Source organism: Vigna angularis, chromosome 3 (assembly GCF_016808095.1).
Source record: "Vigna angularis cultivar LongXiaoDou No.4 chromosome 3, ASM1680809v1, whole genome shotgun sequence".
Lineage (NCBI taxonomy): Eukaryota > Viridiplantae > Streptophyta > Magnoliopsida > Fabales > Fabaceae > Vigna > Vigna angularis.
This window is the reverse complement of record NC_068972.1, coordinates 15,793,877-15,808,694: the sequence shown is the minus strand read 5'-3', so window position 1 is coordinate 15,808,694 and position 14,818 is coordinate 15,793,877. Positions and strand designations below refer to the sequence as shown.

At 35.1% G+C, this 14,818-nt stretch overlaps 4 protein-coding genes and 2 non-coding genes across 8 annotated transcripts; 4 read left to right on the top strand and 2 right to left on the bottom strand.

Annotated features, from left to right (window-relative positions):
* The first annotated feature begins 1,537 nt into the window (after window positions 1–1,537).
* On the top strand, window positions 1,538–4,848 carry LOC108326352 (calreticulin). Its single transcript, XM_017559813.2, has 14 exons — window positions 1,538–1,701; window positions 2,402–2,509; window positions 2,617–2,809; window positions 2,903–3,161; window positions 3,246–3,302; window positions 3,388–3,435; window positions 3,519–3,605; window positions 3,699–3,756; window positions 3,857–3,924; window positions 4,011–4,106; window positions 4,193–4,240; window positions 4,345–4,374; window positions 4,453–4,545; window positions 4,629–4,848. Exons 1-14 carry the CDS (start codon window positions 1,596–1,598, stop codon window positions 4,638–4,640), a joined length of 1,263 nt encoding a protein of 420 aa, XP_017415302.1. The 5' UTR covers window positions 1,538–1,595; the 3' UTR covers window positions 4,641–4,848.
* Window positions 4,849–8,188: 3,340 nt separating this feature from the next.
* Window positions 8,189–9,192, bottom strand: LOC108325353 (universal stress protein A-like protein). The gene is made up of 4 exons (XM_017558416.2): window positions 8,911–9,192; window positions 8,715–8,821; window positions 8,509–8,621; window positions 8,189–8,401 (listed from the first exon to the last, which is right to left on the bottom strand). The coding sequence occupies exons 1-4, from the start codon at window positions 9,077–9,079 to the stop codon at window positions 8,305–8,307; spliced, it is 486 nt and encodes a 161-aa protein (XP_017413905.1). The 5' UTR covers window positions 9,080–9,192; the 3' UTR covers window positions 8,189–8,304.
* A 221-nt stretch (window positions 9,193–9,413) lies between these two features.
* On the top strand, window positions 9,414–9,486 carry TRNAA-AGC (transfer RNA alanine (anticodon AGC)). The gene has a single exon. It is a non-coding gene; the product is annotated as a tRNA-Ala (tRNA).
* LOC108325725 (uncharacterized) lies at window positions 9,420–10,820 on the top strand. 3 transcript variants are annotated; one of them, XR_008247906.1, is made up of 4 exons: window positions 9,420–9,458; window positions 9,985–10,052; window positions 10,189–10,414; window positions 10,502–10,820. XR_008247906.1 is itself a non-coding variant. In XM_017558819.2 (4 exons), the coding sequence occupies exons 1-4, from the start codon at window positions 9,519–9,521 to the stop codon at window positions 10,630–10,632; spliced, it is 480 nt and encodes a 159-aa protein (XP_017414308.1). In that variant the 5' UTR covers window positions 9,451–9,518; the 3' UTR covers window positions 10,633–10,820. The 3 variants fall into 3 exon arrangements, 2 of the variants coding, with proteins under 2 accessions (XP_017414308.1, XP_017414309.1); XM_017558819.2 differs by having other exon boundaries at window positions 9,451–9,573; XM_017558820.2 differs by lacking the exon at window positions 9,420–9,458 and adding an exon at window positions 9,761–9,863.
* A 1,139-nt stretch (window positions 10,821–11,959) lies between these two features.
* Window positions 11,960–13,858, bottom strand: LOC108325133 (pentatricopeptide repeat-containing protein At1g09190). Its single transcript, XM_017558147.2, has one exon. It carries the CDS (start codon window positions 13,770–13,772, stop codon window positions 12,333–12,335), a length of 1,440 nt encoding a protein of 479 aa, XP_017413636.1. The 5' UTR covers window positions 13,773–13,858; the 3' UTR covers window positions 11,960–12,332.
* Window positions 13,859–13,893: 35 nt separating this feature from the next.
* TRNAP-CGG (transfer RNA proline (anticodon CGG)) lies at window positions 13,894–13,965 on the top strand. Its single transcript has one exon. It is a non-coding gene; the product is annotated as a tRNA-Pro (tRNA).
* The last annotated feature ends 853 nt before the right edge of the window (window positions 13,966–14,818 follow it).

Below are 14,818 nucleotides of genomic sequence, written 5' to 3'. Positions count from 1 at the left end.
TTCTCACTTTCTCGCTTAATACTCAGAGTATCTCCGTTTGGCCGAACGCTCAAACGTAAGACTAATAGAAGAGGGCGTTCGTCCTAACACAGTATTCTTTCCAAATGAAAGAATTCTGTTTTCAAGTAAAGTACAAAATACCGAACGGTCAAAGACCGTTCGATAACGAACGTTCATTTTCATAGTATTTCATATTTTCAGTCTCAATTACAGTAACTCATTTTTCAGTATAAACTTTCATACATTCAACTACTCATATCATAGCACATCTCCTAATTTTCATATATCATCACATCATCCAGATCATACATCAAAATCCAAAAACACACATTTCATACTTTATAATTTCATACAATTCATACGACACAACACATACACATGAATTAAACTTAATAAGCTTCCCTTACCTGGTTCAGCAGTGAACGCCCTAAGCGAATGCTTTTTAACTTGCCCAAATACAGTTTCCTACCCTCAACGTGCTTCTCAAGTGTTTCACTAAATCTAACCACAAGAAACGTAGAAGAACTTAGCTTATACTCTAACATGCAGCTGTACCAGGGTTCGCATGCAACTCAGAAAAGGGTATTTAGAGTTTGAAAACTTACCGGTCACAGAACTCTAAAACGTTCGGTTCCAGTGAAAGCTCACGACGCCGTGAATGGTCCTACGGTTTCTGAAATAGGATCGGAGGATATGATGATGAGTTATCTTAGAGAGAAGATGAAGGAGTTTTAGAGAGAAGGAGGAGAAGAAGAAAAGCCAGAGTTTCGTGAGGGAGAAGGTGAATGCAGGGAATGAGGGGAAGTGTTTTCAGAGAAATCATTTTCCCTTCTCACGCAGGACGAACGTCCATTCTCCTGATGCCACTTGTTCTCCACTATCTATTTTCAAATGTTCCAGTCGTGACACTTGGCAGATGCATGCAGAGTGAGTGTGAGTGCGTTTTGACGTGGCACGGTGCAATTAATGATGATCAGAGCGTGGGGATTTGGGAGCGTTTCTTAATACAAATTCTGGACAGGATTTTAGAGCATTAATGACGTGATTTGACAGGTGGCAGTGATTTAAATTTTCGAGACCTTACAGTATTTAATAAAAAACCAAATGAAATGAAAACACCACTCTTAACATATAAACAATATATGTAAAATAGGTCAAAGAGAACATTTCTAACATTTTTATATCAATAATAATTAGTTGTGCTGAAAAATTCAAAAATATAAAAAGAAATAAAATGGTATCACACGTGTGGTTGATTGTTTGGCTTCAGGTGCCAGATCCACATTAAGACAAAACCTGATGGTAGTAACGTAAAATGCATACACGGATCCACTTAACGACTCGGTAGAGTCTGTATTTACCAATGGTATCGTGCCACACTACATCTATGACAATAATATCTGACGTGTCATGATTCAATTTGCTGTAGTCTGCCAACTGTCATCCACGTAGGACTTAGCCACGTCAATTTCCAAATTTGCCCACTGCACTGAAAACCCGAAGCATAGTAGCGGCTATATAGAACAGGTAGCTCACTCCCACACTATTCTAAGAAGCTTTCACTTTCTTTCTACATCCCTAGCTCTGTTCCGTCGATGGCGATGGCGTTTAGGGTGCGAAACCCTGACCTCCGCTCTCTCATTCTTCTATCTCTCTTGACCATCAGCTCCGCCAAGGTATTCTTCGAGGAGCGCTTCGAAGGTATACAATTTAGTTCCTTCTATTCCTTTTCTCTCTCGCCAGATCGCGTCCCCTGAATTTTCGTGTTTTCATTCTGCATTGTTTTTTGTTGAATTTGGAGTTTCTTGTTTGGGATCAAGGTTTTCTTTTCGCGTTTGAGCCTCGATCTGAAAGCTTTTCACGGTTCGATTTGTGTTGGGACTTGTTCGTCGAGGTCTACCTTGGAATGCCATAGTTTGGAGTAGATCTGTTAGCATGTATGCCGCTTTGCTAGTTGTTCTGAATAGCCGTATTATGGTGATGTCGGTTTGAAAAGAGGATTAAGCATTAGCCTCGACGCCGGTTCTCATAATAGAATGGATAGATGAAGAGAGATTGTGTCCTAACATTTTAGGTTAATTTGAGATTTGACCCTGGATTACTGTGCAGACAACAGTTACAGACCCCCTTCATGTTTGAATAAGTGATGGTAGTTATGTCCTTTGTAGTTTGGTTAATTGATATTAGTTATGTCCTTTATAAATTGCTAGCATTTGCTTCGTATATCTGATGGCACATTGTCTGTAAGATTACTGTAAGCGTCTCTTTTTCTTTTCTTTTTTTAAATTTTGTCTGTGCACCTGTAAGGGTAGTACTTTTCCATTATTCATTTGTATCTTTTTATAATCTTAAATCGCTATCATCCAGTTTTCTAATACGCATGTGTTTTGTGTGATGCCAGACGGATGGGAAAGTCGGTGGGTTAAATCAGATTGGAAAAAAGATGAGAACCTGGCTGGGGAGTGGAACCACACCTCTGGTCAATGGAATGGCGACGCCAATGACAAAGGTGAACTAAATTACTATGTTGAACAGTCATGTATTATTGCTGCTCATGTTTACTTTTGGCTAAAATTGATAATGAGGTTGTTTGGTTGAATGGTGATATGTATTCAGGTATTCAAACCAGTGAAGATTACAGATTCTACGCCATTTCTGCTGAGTACCCTGAATTCAGCAATAAGGATAAGACACTAGTTTTCCAATTTTCTGTCAAGCATGAACAGAAGCTTGACTGTGGTGGTGGCTACATGAAGTTGCTTAGTGGGAATGTTGATCAGAAGAAATTTGGTGGCGATACTCCTTACAGGTGATTCATATATCCCCATATGTTTTGTTACTCGTTCTTGATTGATGCTTTTGATATGGTAGCTGACCTTTTGACGTTTATATTCTGTTGCAGTATCATGTTTGGACCAGATATCTGTGGTTACAGTACCAAGAAAGTGCATGCTATTTTGACCTACAATAATACAAACCACTTGATCAAGAAGGATGTCCCTTGTGAGACTGATCAACTAACTCATGTTTATACATTTATCCTCCGTCCAGATGCATCCTATACCATCCTGATTGATAATGTGGAGAAGCAATCTGGTAGCCTCTACTCTGATTGGGATCTTCTCCCTCCAAAGAAAATCAAGGATCCTGAAGCCAAAAAGGTACTTTTCTTACCGGTGTTAATTTAATTGGGAGACTTGTTTTGGTTGAACTATTTGTAAATTCTAATCATGATATGCTCACAGCCAGAAGATTGGGATGACAAAGAATATATTACCGATCCCGAGGATAAGAAACCAGAGGTAATGCCTTTTCCAGAAGGCCTCTCATCTCACCTTCTATGAACTTTATGTGTTATATACTGACTTCTATATCTTGCATTTGTAGGGATATGATGACATCCCTAAAGAGATCCCAGATGCCGAAGCCAAGAAGGTACTTTTTACTTTGTAGTTTCCTTTTGCTCTATATATCTCATAGTGTGCTTTAATTACTGATTATTGTATTTGATGTTGTAGCCCGAAGATTGGGATGATGAGGAAGATGGTGAGTGGACAGCCCCAACCATTCCCAACCCTGAGTACAAGGGCCCGTGGAAGCCAAAGGTTTGTCGAAGGATTCTTGTAATACATGAAATATGACGTATTGCATCATGTTTGATAATGGATTTGCTTCCTAACTTCACATCCTTTCTGCAGAAAATTAAGAACCCCAACTACAAAGGAAAGTGGAAGGCACCAATTATTGACAACCCAGGTTAGAAAGCAATGGTTTATCATTGGACACAGTAGTACTATTTTTATATTAATTTGCAATATAGGATCAATATATTCATCACTTGAAATACATGTACCAGATTTCAAGGACGACCCCGATCTCTATGTTTACCCCAACTTGAAGTACGTGGGCATTGAATTGTGGCAGGTAACTTTTCATTTTAATTTAACGTCACCCTGTTAGTCGATTGTTTTCCATTTGAACTCTTACTAGCAGGCTATTTTATCTTACAGGTGAAATCTGGCACTTTGTTTGACAATGTCTTGATTACCGATGATGCTGAATATGCTAAGCAACTGGCTGAAGAAACATGGGGCAAGCACAAGGACGTAAGCGCTTTCTATTGTCTAATCTTTTGGCCTAAATTACACTGTTAGATGATACGATCTCCTTAATGGAATTGTTTTCTTTGCAGGCTGAGAAGGCAGCATTTGAAGAGGCCGAGAAGAAGAAGGAAGAGGAGGTAAAAATTGACACTGAAAAACATATTTGAAAAAATTCGGTGTTTATAAAATTATCTTTAAGAAAGAAACCTTTCTTACTCCTATATTTTGATCTCTTGTACAGGAAGCAAAGGATGATCCAGTTGACTCTGATGTAAGTAGAACTACTGTCTTTTAAAAATTTTGTCCATCAGTAGCAGTGTTTCTGACGAAGTTAATGTTTTCTGTGTAGGCTGAGGATGAAGATGAAGAAGCTGATGAAGCTGGCAATGACTCCGATAGTGAATCAAAGACGGAAGTTGGAGAAGACAAGGAAGATGGTCATGTAGGTTTTTCATCTACTCAATATCTCTCACTTTAATCAAAGCTTGGGAGCATTGTGTTTAATATTTTGTCTTTGGTATGCAGGATGAGCTCTAGGCAGTTTGCAAAACGGATGAGGATTTCAGACGTAGTGTTTTTTTGTTTTGTTTTTTCTAGATAAGCAAACTGGAAAACTGCTAGTAAGAGCTGGAAGCTTTTGTTTCAATCACATTTGACTATTTTCACTGATTAGAACAGACAAAAAGTCTCTTGTTTCGATTTTCAAATTACGTTTGAAGTCTAATAGCATTTTTCTTTTTGTAAATCGATTTGATAGAGTATTATACGGTGCATCGCATGCTCTTTCTAAAAACTTATATATATTTTTTTATAAAAACGGATTAACTAATCCACTAATTGCCGCTGTCTTCCAATTGGTAAGATTTGCTTAATCTATACCTCCTCGTGAGAGTATGTAAAGAAATGGTAGCGGAATTTGTGGAATGAGAAGCTAAATAGTAAAAATATTAAGAGGAGAAAAACCGTACTGGCCCGCCCTTGCGGCTGAGTTTTTGCGCTAGTGCTTCAGCCATCGGTTTCCATCGCTGTCTGATAAGTTTGAAACGATCGCACTGATTAATGAAGAGTGGTCGGTACTAAGATTGAAGAGCTGAAGTTTAAGATGGATTGATATCATATAGAAAGTTAAGATGGGTCAACTTAAATAAAAGATGGAATAATATATATAAAAGATTAGTATTTTTTTTTCTCATTTAAAAAAGAGGTTTTTGTTCTTTTTTTAATGAAAGATTTTTTAATTTCAGACTTTTTTTAACCCCAGTTCATATAGGCTATAGGGACAAGCCCGTGAATGATCCAAATTGACATCTATACTTGTCATAAGTATTAATTGACCACGATGTCAGCAAAACAGAATTAGCATCACGATAACATTGAAGAACTCTGCAATTTTTAGTGTATAGAATATGTAGCATCTGATATTTGCCATACTAAAGGTCGTAATCATTAAAGAACTAGTACCTATACCCACGGGCTTCTTTTAATAAATTTGAAATAAATTTATTTGATATTAATTTTTTAAATATTTTATATTATTAGGCAATGTCAAAAAAGAATTTATTATGTCAATAATAAATTATTTGTTAATGTTTGTCATTTTTTTAGAAATTATCTACACATATTTTAAATAAGTGAAAACACATGTATGTTACACACATGATTACTTTTTATGATGATAAAAAATAATAAAATTTATTATTATTATAATAAAATTAAATTACATAATATTTATAATTTTATTGTTAAAAGTTTTTATTTACTTTTAAATAGTTTTATAATAAAAAATATTTAAAAAAAAGTCAAATAAAAAAGTTTTAAATAACTAATTGAATATTTTATTAGCATTTGGTAACAAGTTTTAACAAATAAAGAAAATAAGTTTCAAAATATAATATTACAATTTAAATCATTAACACTTACAAAATTATAGTAATTCAACCTGTAACAATTATTTTAATTTATTTAATTAAAAGTATTAATTAATCAGTTAAAAACTTAAAAAATATTTAAATAATTAAATATGATTTAAATATTTATTTATATATATATATATATATATATTTTTTTTTAAAAAAAAATATTTTTTTTTAAACTAAAAACAATTTAAAAAAAAGTGGCAGTTTGTCATCCGTTGACGAATCTTAGTAACAAAGTACGTCATAATTTCTGATCCATTTTTTATGGCAGGCCGACGACCTAACTTAATTTTCATTTAATTCATTTCTGATTCATTTTCATTTTAGACCAAAACAGATTAAATTGGTCTATTTTGTAACTCTTAACTGATTTTATAAAAACTTTCGTTACATTAACATTAAAGCATTAAATACAATGAACTTTGTGTTTCTGTTTCAAGGTTAAGTTGAAATTTGATTCTAACACTAAAGCATTGAATTCAATAAAAACTAAAACATTGAATACAATAAACTTTTGTGTTTCAAAGTTAAGTTGAAATTTGTAAATTAGTGTCTTCCTAATTGAGGCATGAATTGTATGACTTGCATTCACAATTCCATCTTGAATATCAAAAGTAACAAGTTAGAAGGCATGGATGGTATGATAAAGTTATATTGATGATGAATGATGTATCTTACTTCCTTATCTTGTAAGACCATCTCCGATGAGAAAGGAGACTTATACTTATGAAGTCAGAGACGGATCCCAACTTCAATATCCTTTGAAATTAAGTTCCAGAGGTTGAAAATCATTCAATGTTCTATTTTTGAAAATCATAAACAACACAGGTGAACACAAAAGCTAAACTAAAAACAAAATATATAAGAGTGTAAAACATATAAGGAACGAAAATATAAAGTGTGAAAACAAAATATATAAGGGTGTAAAACATCTAATAGACAAAAATATACAAACGCGTAGAGAATAAAGGTTTCAAAATCCTAATTTGTTGTTGCCAAAATTCAAGATCCCTAATCCTGACTGAGATATAGAGAAATTGAAACAGAATCCCTGATAATCGAATATGACATCGTAAATCGCAAAGCAAAATAAACATAACTTTCACCAAAATAAATGTTGTGTAGAACATTGAGCCATGCTTCAAACATTCCAAAACACATTGCAAAAAATGAAAAAAAAAAGGGATTTTGTATTCTTGAAGGACTTCGATTTCAGTATTTTTGCAGAGAACATTCAATGGAATCGTGAAAGGCCAATGTAAAGAACAAAAACAGAAAATTCAAAAATGGAAATAACTTTTTGTAATGAATAAAGGTTAGAATAAGAAAAGGAATGCAAACATAGAAAAGGAAAAGATAGACCATTTCCACAATGGTGTATATGGATCAATTCAAAACGCAGAAGAGATAAAGAATAACACATAATGTCTATTGTGAGTTAGCTCGGCTACTACATCATTAGAAAAGGGTCTTTTTATACTCCTTCTAGATTGCCACCACAGAGAGACCAAAACCATGTTATTATTATCCTTGTACATGGTTCTAATCCGGTGAAAGTAAAACCATACAAATACCCTCATAGTTAGAAAAATCACATCGAAAAGATGGTACAAGAGATGTCTCATCAATCAGTCTATACAGATTCCAGAGCAACAAAGATGGTTATACAAGTTCTTGGGTTTTAATGGAGTGAAGGAAGAAAGTGCCGATGAGCGTTAGTTTCAGCAATAAGGCTCCGATTGTTGTAGTTTTGAGTTTAAACTTCAAAAACTTAACCAAATTTCAATTTTATAATTTATAGTTTCATTCATCTTTTCCAAAATTAAAATTTTAGTGTCAAATCTTAAATTAAGGTATCACTTTTCCTTTTATTATTTCAAACTCAAGTGCGGATAAGAGAGGGGTATGTTATTGACCCAAACAAGCATAAAGATAATCATTCATAACAACGCTTACTTCCCTCCATTTCATTTTAAACTTAATTATCATTTATTTCTATTAATACAGTAATTACAATTGTATTTAAACATTACATTAAATAAGTATTTACACCAAACTAATTTTTTTTCTATTATGAACCGTAAATTAACTGGGTGAGGAAGAGTATTGTTTAAGAGTAATTAAGTGTCCTAAGCTGCACAAACTAATTAACGTTGTAAGGAACTAAAATTCATAAGATATATTTGGCATTATATTATATCCCTTTGGAGGAACAAACAAAAACACAGGCAACTCAAATAACTTATTTACAGAAGAAAAGAAGGTGGGAAAGATTAAAATATGATTTATTGGTTTCCGACGGCTGGTTTTGGCTTTTTGACAATCAAAACTGGGCACTTGGCGTTCTGTGCACAGTGATTACTAACACTTCCAAGGAAAGCCCTGCAATGATTCAAAATCCAAAGGTTTATCAACTAAATCTACAATTCACACATACAAAGAACTAATCAAACACTTCATTTTCTTAAAAGGGAAGTTTTTGGACTCACCTCTTGATGAGACCATAGCCATGGCTTCCCATCACCAACACATCAGCACCCAACTTTTGAACCATTTCACAAATCACGTCCCTCGGATCGCCATTCTCTACCCTCGTCTCCACCTTAATTAACCACATCACCCCGTTCGTATCAATCACAAAATTCATCAACCAAAATAGTCATACCAAATATACTTTATCATAACATGTAATTACTTTTTCAACACTGTTACACAATTTCATGGCTTTCTCCAAGACCACATCCGCCACCTCCTGGCCGTACCTCTCCATGGCTGCCGTTACGTCGGAGGAAAACAGATATCCTAGGAATTAACAAACACCACATATAATTAATCAAAACCACAAACCGAAGCTTGGTGTTTTTGTTATGCATATGATTGATCATATATACCTGTCCCATCGAAGGTAGAATAAACGACGCGAGGGGGTTTCACGTAGAGAAGAATAAGGGCGTCCTTGGAATTTTGAAAAAGAAGGTTTTTGAGGCACCATGAGAGGGCGTGCAAGCTCTCCTCGCCTTCATCGACGGCCACCAAGATCCGGCGTTCTTCTTGTGCCATGTCAGCCGTTGATCCTAAAAGCTTTGAGATAACAACAGGGTTAAAGAAAGGATAAGTACAAACTAGTAATAAGGAGAGTGTGAGACATATTTGTGTATTTATATCATTCTGCCACGTCTTCTTATCCAAAGGTGAGTTCATCATAAAAAGATGTAATGAACTTTTACTGAATCTGTTGGCGGTTCTAGGTTTGGGTTTCTGGTATTCCAACACAGTGGGCCTTAAATCCATTCTTCTGTTTCTAAACAAGCCCACTGAATTATAAACCTCAATATAATAATTACTATTTCACTATTTTAATTTTATTTGTAGAGTTTCTAATGTTTCATGTCATGGGGATGTAGCTCAGATGGTAGAGCGCTCGCTTAGCATGCGAGAGGTACGGGGATCGATACCCCGCATCTCCATTTTTTCAATTTTTTGGAAACTTCTCGGTGTTATGGCAAATGTGTTCAAAAAGCTTCAAAAGTTAGATGGTTTGCAAACTCTATTTGGTACTTCACTTTGTGTATCAGTCAATTTGTCTCAACCTACTACTGTATAAACTGGTGCTATTTGTTAACCAAACCACTGATTTACACTTTCTGCTTTTCCATTATTATATATCTGTGTGGTGGCCTACTATAAGTTCCCACTTTTGTTGAACTTGCCTTGATCTCATAAAAGGACAAAAGGTTGAGTATTCAGTACCAGCTTCATCACATTCATATTAACTTTCACACCACTATAGTCATGGCACTTGCACTTATCATTCTTGTAATTTCAATGTTTTACTTATGCTCAGGTCATGATCATACCATCTCTATGGCTTCTACTACTTTCTTTCCTTGCCAATTATTCATTCTATGCTCTACGGATCCTGATGTATACTAATGGCATGTGTTTGTGTGTGAAAAAATTAACAGAGGCTGCCGAGGGTGAGCTGCAAGGACAAAGCGTGGTAAAGGCCTTATCTTGCTTCAACAATAAGCATGTGAGTGACAAATATTTAATGCCATTTGTTGGAACATGAATGAAAGATTGTTTATTATTTTGCACTTTCAATCTTGCATACTCTCTCTCACATGTTCTGTTGCCATTTCTTTTGGCTGTTTTTGAATCTTTCTCAGATTTATGTTGGGTGTGATGAAGCATTCAGATTAAACCCATCTGGGAATATTAATATACCAGTTGAGGCCACTGATTTTTTCTGCAGTGGACCATGCCTAACAGAAGCACAGCTAGTGCTTAATTGCATAGATGATATACTGTCTAATTTCTTATTCTACAACAAAGCCACTGTACAACAAATGAGATATGCACTGAATGCTGGCTGCAGCTTCTCAAGACAAAGAGGTTTTCCAGTTTCCACTCACTTAAAATATCAGCTTCAACTTTCTTTACTGTTTTCATTTTCCCTTACAAAATGTATGCTTGGTGCAGGTAACTTCAATTTGGCAGAGTACATAGGAGGAGAGACAAGTAATGCTCCTAAATCAACAATCCTGAGTAAATCCTATGTTTTCATTCTAGCAGGAGCTACAGCAGTAGCAGGAGCAGTTTATTTAATTTGAAAACAGGTAGTAGCAGCAAGAAGCAGATACTAATGGACATCATTAAAAGTTTTAACAGGATGCTGAAAGCTTCCTACTTTCTTGTAACAACATGAATGGCTGTTGTCTTAGTCTATACCATATTGTATTGTACAATCTGAAGTAAGGTTTCATTTTAAATAAAATATATACAGATAGTATTGATTCTAGTTAAAACTAATTTTACAATGATTTAAGATTATACTTGAATGTTTTATTGTAAATGCAAGTTAAGTAAAAATTCAAAATAAAATAATTACTGCTTACAATTGTTTCTAGTAATTAATTTTAGACTAAGGATTGCAACTGTAAAAATATACTTAAAATCACAGTAACTACTATTTCCTAATTCTATCATAAAATTAGGGATGTTTATTAAGAAGGTAATGTCACAATTCAAAAAATTGATTGGCTTTCATTTACAATTAATTCAAATTCAATTAAACTATCTAAAATTGTCTCAAGGTACTAATTTTAGGCTACGGGTTAATTTCTCATCTTATAACAGTAAGGATTTACTTAAAACTTTATTAATTACTATTTGGTAATTCTATCATAAAATTAGGGATATTTTAAATAGGCAAGGGACAATCCAATCTAAATAAATTAGTTGAGTTTTATTCAATTAAGTCAAAGTGAACTCAATCAATAGTACAATTTGTTTTTATTTGTTTTTATTATTTTATTAACTGTACTTTTAAAATATTAAATTACTCAATATATTTTATTTTTAAAAAGATCTAAGAGTTTAAAAATTACAAATTTTAATAAAAAAGATGTGATTGAATTGACTAATCCAATCAAACTTTATTAGTAATGAATTAATGTGGTACACAAAAACTACATAAATTTTACTCAACTCAACTTTTTTTTATTGAATTGAACAATGATTTTTTCCAAATCCTATCCAACCAATCACTTACATGTCTACATCAATATAGACATGCCAAAAACTAAAAATAGACTTCAACAAAGTATTTTACAAGTTATTCTTTTAAAATAAAAATAATCTACATCAATATATAATAAAGATATCATTATTTTATTTACATATTTTTTATTGTTAACTATACTTTAAAATCGCAATATTTTAAACCTTACAATTATCCATGCCAAAAATATCAATATGTTATGAAGGAAACCATAAAAAAAAACACATATCTACTAAAAAATAATTTAATACGACTAGTTCACGGTAAATTAGATTGGACTTCTTTTCCTTTTCTAGTTCATGCAAATTTACAATGTATATAGTTTCTCCTGCATGAAAAATAATAATACCTGAATATTTTTTATTTAAATAAATATATAAATGAAAATTATTGTCATTAAAATCATTTCGTATTCATTTTAAACTACGTGAATTTACTCTGGGAATCAAAAGAGCAAGTACTGAGTTGATTCCTTAATCTCTTAAGACATGATAAATAGTCCAGTGGCCTCCTCAACTAATCAACACATCTAACTCATCCATGTCCAGATGATTGATTCCTTTTGAATTCAAATCCACCAAGAAATGTCAAAAAATGGTATGATCCTCTCTCAAGATCAAGATCAAGGGCATTCTCCGATCTTCACAATATTACAATTTTGTGTAACCCCACCTCATCCATGCATTAACTTTGTAAATGGTGAGGAATTTCTTTAGTCTGTGTCCACCAAAAGACAGTTATTTATTGCGACTATCCAGTTGCACTCTGCCCCGGAACTTTATTGACACCGCCTCCTCGCATCAACAGCCTCACTTTCTCAACTTCATCCCATCTCCCTTCTTCTGCATAAACATTTGACAACAGCACATAATTTCCCGAGTTCCATGGTTCAAGACCAACCAGCTCTTTAGCAGCAATTTCTGCAATTTCCCTGTCACCATGAGTACGACAAGCACTGAGCAATGCACCCCACAAAGCAGCAGTTGGCTTCAATGGCATGCTTGTAATCAAGTCAAGAGCCTCCCTCACGTGCCCACAACGACCAAGCAGGTCGACAACGCAGCCATAATGCTCCAGTTTAGGGGGAACCCCAAAGTTCACACTCATAGAACCAAATATCTCACGCCCTCTATCAACCAAACCGGCATGAGCACAACACGTCAAAACCCCCACGAAAGTGGAATCATTAGGTTCTACGCCTCCACGCACCATCTCCTCAAACAAGCCAACCCCAACTTCACCTTCCCCGTTATACGCCAAACCCGATATCATCGCGTTCCAAGAAACAACGTTTTTATTAGCCATCTCATTGAAAATGCCCCACGAGGCTTGCAAGTTCCCACATTTACAATAGAAATCAACGAGAGAATTCCCCACGTTAACAGCGTCTCGGAGGAACCCTTTGGAATTCGCATAAGAATGGATCCATTCACCAACATCCACATCCCCCAAACGAGCACACACAGGTAGCACCGTAACCAAGGAAGCATCGTCGGGTTCAAAACCTTGGTCTAACATCCCATTGAAAAGCTCAAGAACCTCCCTCTCCTTGTTTCCCTGCGCTAAACAAGACATCATGAGGTTCCACGAAACCACGGTCCGTTCTTTCATTTGTGTAAAAAGCTTCAGCCCCGTTTCTAAATCCCCCGTTCTGCAAAATCCGCGAATCATCAAGTTCCAAACGACGACGTCTGGATCACGCATTTCCTCGAACACCTTGCTTGCATCGCCCATTCTCCCGCAAGTGGTGTAGAGGTCGACCGTGGCGACGCAGACGGAGGCGTGGCGCGTGAAGCCGAGGCGGAGGATGTGGGCGTGGAGGGACTGGCCGAGGACGTAGTGGCGGAGGTTGGAGGCGGACTTGATGAGGGGCGCCAATGTGTGGTGGTCGGGGGAGATGGCGCGTGACTTCATGAGGGAGAAAAAGGAGAATGAAGGGTGGAAGGGAGGTTGTAAGGAATGGGTTTTGATGATGGCGTTGAAGAGGAGAATGTTGGGGTTGGGGGTGTGGGCGAAGATGCGCGTGGCGTAAGGGGTTCCGCAGAGGGTGACGAAATGAGCGAGAATTTGGTTTGATTGGTGAAGACCATGGCGTAGGAAGTGAGCGTGGATTTGGGTGAGTTGTGTGGGGTTTTTGGCACCGTGAAGGAGACGTAGAATCTTGCGCTCAATCTCTCTGCTTCTGCTCATTGACTCCACCAACTAATCACTTCTTCACCACACTCACCCTAACTTCACAAGGTTATTCTTTCAAACACTTCATCATCATCAATTGTGAGCAACCTTATATCTCAATAAACCTTTATACAAAGGGTGTTTGGTCTAGTGGTATGATTCTCGCTTCGGGTGCGAGAGGTCGCGAGTTCGATTCTCGCAACACCCCAATTTTACTTACTTCGTTTTAGGTTTTTTATGTTTTTCATATTTTCATTTGGTTGGTAAACCATGAGTACGTGCAAATAAAGTCTAAATGACTTATAAATGACTTAAAAATTTGTATGAAGGAAAAATCATGAATCATCTAAAAAAAAATTTCAGCTCAAAATTTAAAGTCTAACTATTTTATTTTATCCCAAATTCATATACAATAATAGAAATATGGTCATTTTAAGATTTGCAATGTAAATAATTTTTAAACTTTGGATTAACCCAAATTAAGAGCTGAGATTTGTTTCTTGAAATACGAATTTAAAAGAGTGGTAAAAAAAAATTTGTTCAAAGATAATGATCATAACTATGAAAACCAAAAATCACATTAAACAATTGTTCTTATGTGCATGAGATTGTTATCGCACAATAAAAAGGATTTAAGGAGCGTGTAACAGAAAAAAACAAAGAGGAAATTGGTGAATTGGTTCTTTTAAAAATTATGATTTTATTAAAGAGCTTTTATCGAACAATTTAAATGCTAAAGTTATAAAGTTAAAGAAAATCAACACAAATGATTTTATCATGGTTTAAATCAAAAGATTTTACGTCCAGTTGTTAATCACTGTAAAGAGTTATTAACCTTTTTCACTACAAATTTGTTTCAAATTACAATCATATTATACTAATGATAATAAAGATAGAGAACACCTTCCGTCGACACACGATGGAAGAACCTGTTCAATCAACTTGAAGAGAACCGCTTCGTTATGGGGTTTTCAAAAAGTGACAATCGATTATCCTGAGTGATAATTGATTATTTGCGCATCCTGGACAGTATTAAACCAAGTAGTAATAATCGATTATCT